At 38.2% G+C, this 5,000-nt stretch overlaps 1 protein-coding gene across 1 annotated transcript in view; it reads left to right on the top strand.

Moving 5' to 3' along the window:
* The window catches only part of LOC105910444 (MAM domain-containing protein 2-like), a 17,388-nt gene extending 12,771 nt beyond the window's left edge, over positions 1 to 4,617 (top strand). Inside the window, exons 11-13 of the mRNA XM_031558574.1 lie at positions 116 to 375; positions 2,829 to 2,913; positions 4,313 to 4,617. Coding sequence (XP_031414434.1) covers positions 116 to 375; positions 2,829 to 2,913; positions 4,313 to 4,377 — 410 coding nt within the window. The 3' untranslated portion in view covers positions 4,378 to 4,617. The remainder of the gene's footprint in view (positions 1 to 115; positions 376 to 2,828; positions 2,914 to 4,312) is intronic.
* Positions 4,618 to 5,000: the final 383 nt, after the last annotated feature.

The following is a 5,000-nucleotide window of genomic DNA, read 5'->3' as shown; positions in this document are numbered from 1 at the left end:
CACCACCCACCCCCTCAAACACCCCCTCACCCCCTCAAACGCCTCATACTTTACTGACCACCCAACCCCTAACCTTCATGTTCTATACGCTACTTACCCTAACTTTAACCCACAGGACACTACCTCCACATCGAGGCCTCTTTAATGCTGACAGGGCAGCAGGCACGGCTGGTTTCAGGGATGCTGCGGGGGTCAAGAGGTCGGCATTGCCTGCGCTTCTTCTACAGCATGTTCGGCTCGGGTACCGGCGACCTGAGCGTGCTGCTGCGGAAGGCGCTGGATGGCCGGGATGTGTTACTATGGAAACGCTCCGGCGAGCAGGGAATCTCATGGCTGAGGGCCACGGTTAACTACCAGTGTGATGAACAACATCAGGTGAAAGGCGCAAGACTACATTACCCATGATACATCAGCATGTCCATATCACAGTATCCAAGACTACACTACCCATGATACATCAGCATCTCTACATCACAGTATACAAGACTTCACTACCCATGATACATCAGCATGTCTATATCACAGTATACAAGACTTCACTACCCATGATACATCAGCATCTCTATATCACAGTATCCGCTGCCATTTGTTTGATTCTTCAAAAGCTCAAGTTGATTTGTAGCTTCTTATTTTCTTCATGCATCTTCATAAATGTCCCCTTTGGACAACACACTCACACACATAGAGAGACAGTGGGAGAGATGTTATTGGTAATAATCATTGTTGGGCAAGTTACTTAATAAAAGTGATCAGGTAAAGTTACTGATTACGTTCTCTAAATTGTAATCAGATTACTTTACTGATTGCTTGCTCTATAAAGTAATCGGATTACTGATTACTTTCAGTTACTTTCCAAAAACAAAAAAAGATCATCCCTTACCTGAATCATAGAAGTGCTGATCTAGGATCAGTTTTGCATCTTTGAATAGACACAAGACAATCTGATCCTATACCAGCACTCTAGGCACATCTTGAACCGATGAAATAAACAGGAAGGGTTAAAAAGCAGACTGTACATAGCAATCTATTTTTACCATAATGTCCCAACCATTGCACCCAAGCCAAATTAATAGAAATGGGAATATAACAAGCAATTTTGTAATGCACCAGTACACTATAGGATTAGTCACATATCAAATAATCTCTCGCTACAAGTTTCACCTGTTCGTGTTGGCGAAACAGATGTTTGTAGAGGTTGCTTGTTGAGTCAAGTGCAGTTGAGAGGCGCTTGTCTCCAGGGCACAGCTTACATTTATCTTTCACTGATACAAAAAGAAAAATAATGGGAGTATTTCCGTCTTCCGAAACATCCGTGGTCACTCTTATCGCCTGCCATCATGTTTATTAGCCTTCTACTCGCGTGACCCCACATTCACCGCAGTTCCCACCAACTGTTTACAAAGTAACACCATGGAAACTGAGGTGAATATGGGGTCACGGCCGCGCGTGAGCATATCAATCGAATGAAAGGGAGCAGATAGGCACGCAAAAAGTAACTGAAGTAACTGCTTTTTTATTCGGTCAGTAACTGTAATCGGATTACCGAAAACTCAAAGGTAATCCTTTACATTACTGAGTTACTGGATAAAGTAATCTGATTACAGTAATCGGTTACTTTGTAATCAGTTACTCCCAACATTGGTAATAATGCACCTCTGTTCATCTCTCCTGGCCAGATTGTATATGTTATTTCTAATAATGCACATCTGTTCATCTCTCCTGGCCAGATTGTATATGTTATTATTTCTAATAATGCACCTCTGTTCATCTCTCCTGGCCAGATTGTATATGTTATTATTTGTAATAATGCACATCTGTTCATCTCTCCTGGCCAGATTGTATATGTTATTATTTGTAATAATGCACATCTGTTCATCTCTCCTGGCCAGATTGTATATGTTATTATTTGTAATAATGCACATCTATTCATCTCTCCTGGCCAGATTGTATATGTTATTATTTGTAATAATGCACATCTGTTCATCTCTCCTGGCCAGATTGTATATGTTATTTGTAATAATGCACCTCTGTTCATCTCTCCTGGCCAGATTGTATATGTTATTTGTAATAATGCACATCTGTTCATCTCTCCTGGCCAGATTGTATATGTTATTTGTAATAATGCACATCTGTTCATCTCTCCTGGCCAGATTGTATATGTTATTTGTAATAATGCACCTCTGTTCATCTCTCCTGGCCAGATTGTATATGTTATTTCTAATAATGCACCTCTGTTCATCTCTCCTGGCCAGATTGTATATGTTATTTGTAATAATGCACATCTGTTCATCTCTCCTGGCCAGATTGTATATGTTATTTGTAATAATGCACATCTGTTCATCTCTCCTGGCCAGATTGTATATGTTATTTGTAATAATGCACATCGGTTCATCTCTCCTGGCCAGATTGTATATGTTATTTGTAATAATGCACATCGGTTCATCTCTCCTGGCCAGATTGTATATGTTATTATTTGTAATAATGCACATCTGTTCATCTTTCCTGGCCAGATTGTATATGTTATTATTTGTAATAATGCACATCTGTTCATCTCTCCTGGCCAGATTGTATATGTTATTATTTGTAATAATGCACATCTGTTCATCTCTCCTGGCCAGATTGTATATGTTATTATTTGTAATAATGCACATCTGTTCATCTCTCCTGGCCAGATTGTATATGTTATTATTTGTAATAATGCACCTCTGTTCATCTCTCCTGGCCAGATTGTATATGTTATTTGTAATAATGCACATCTGTTCATCTCTCCTGGCCAGATTGTATATGTTATTTGTAATAATGCACATCTGTTCATCTCTCCTGGCCAGATTGTCTTTGAGGCCTCCAGAGGCTCCTCTCTACGCAGTGACACTGCCATTGATGACATCATGTTTGAGAGAGGGCTGTGCCCAGGTACTGTACTGGTCTTCTAGCTCATCAGCTTCATTACATCATCAGCTTCATTACATCATCGGCTTCATTACATCATCAGCTTCATTACATCATCATCAGCTTCATTACATCATCAGCTTCATTACATCATCATCAGCTTTATTACATCATCATCAGCTTCATTACATCATCGGCTTCATAACATCATCGGCTTCATAACATCATCATTATCATCAGCTTCATTACATCATCAGCTTAATTACATCACCATCAGCTTCATTACAGCATCATCAGCTTCATTACATCATCATCAGCTTCATGACATCATCATCAGCTTCATGACATCATCATTAGCTTTATTACATCATCATCAGCTTCATTACATCATCATCAGCTTCATGACATCATCATTAGCTTTATTACATCATCATCAGCTTCATTACATCATCATCAGCTTCATTACATCATCATCAGCTTCATGACATCATCATCAGCTTTATTACATCATCATCAGCTTCATTACTAATGGGCTAATAATGGGCTAATAATGGGCTTAATGGGCTAGGACCAAGTTACATTGCAAACTCCCTAGTCAAATACTTGCCCTCAAGAACACTGTGATCATCGAATGCTGGTTTATTGGAGGTTCCCAGCAAAAGCCGTAAGAAAATCGGGGACGCAGCATTTGTCAATTACGCCCCAGTGCTATGGAACATACTGCCTATAGACATCAGGGAAGCCAGCTTGCTTAACATCTTTAAAAGAAAACTAAAAACGTACCTCTTCACATTAGCCTTTAACTAGCTACCACTTCGCACTATATATATATATATATATAAATACTTTTAATTTAATTTAATTTAATTTAATTTAATTTAATTTAAATCTCTACTGGTGATATTAAGGGGTTAGATTAAATATATCTCTATAATTATAATTTAATTTTTTTTGCACTATATCTGAGTTATGTTTCTTTGATGTCTATTTTTATGTGCATGTAATTTCTTTGTGCATATTATGTATTTGCTGTAAAGCACTTTGAGCTGCATTCTTTTGCATGAAAGGTGCTATATAAATAAAGTTTTATTATATTATTATTATTATTATTATTACATCATCATCAGCTTCATGACATCATCATCAGCTTCATGACATCATCATCAGCTTCATGACATCATCATCAGCTTCATGACATCATCATCTGCTTCATGACATCATCATCAGCTTCATTACATCATCATGAGCTTCATTACATCATCATGAGCTTCATTACATCATTAGCTTTACTACATCATCTTTAGCAACCTAGCTACATCACTCATCTCTGCAGACAGCTCTTTCTGTAACACGTTCAAGAAATCTGTTGCATAAGTGATGTCCTATTGACACTCTGACACAATTTTACTTTATATTTTCCCAGATGCAGATGACCAATTCAAGCCATCTGGTTTGCCAGGCGATGAAAATGGAAACATCACTTATTAACAAAAACAATGTGTGCAATATTGTTTATCAAGATAATATGCATTTTTTATATCAAAATATGGTAACACTTTATTTAGATAGTCTATCTACAGAGACTTTACAGTTGGTTTGTTAAAATTCAAGTTTCAAGTGTGTCTAATTGTTGAACATCATTGACTGAACATAATCTGAACAGGAACATAACATGAACATGTTTTCCACATGTACACAAAACATTAAACTTTTGAATTCAGCTTAAAATGTTGCCATGTGAACAAAAGTGACGCACGACAGCCTGAACACTAACAGCTGGTGTTATTATAGTTAGGGGTGGGCCTGAACACTAACAGCTGGTGTTATTATAGTTAGGGGTGGGCCTGAACACTAACAGCTGGAGTGAATATAGAAAGGGTTAAGGCTATTAATAGGGTAGGCAACTAGGCTGTTTAATGTCCGTTTTCTAAGTAAGTTAGCTGATTCTTTGGTGGTTGACGATGCACTGTAGCCAACATTAACAAGTATAATGACACCGCTTTAAATTGTTTACCACAGCAACAGTGAGAGCTGTAGAATTACGCCTTGCCTGAAATGAAGGAGGTGGATTAGGGTTAGGGTTGGGTCCAGCGGCAGCAAGACATGTAGAC

This window comes from Clupea harengus, chromosome 21, assembly GCF_900700415.2.
Source record: "Clupea harengus chromosome 21, Ch_v2.0.2, whole genome shotgun sequence".
Taxonomy (NCBI): Eukaryota; Metazoa; Chordata; class Actinopteri; order Clupeiformes; family Clupeidae; genus Clupea; species Clupea harengus.
Note: the sequence above shows the minus strand (reverse complement) of the source record. Positions and strands in the feature narration are given on the sequence as shown.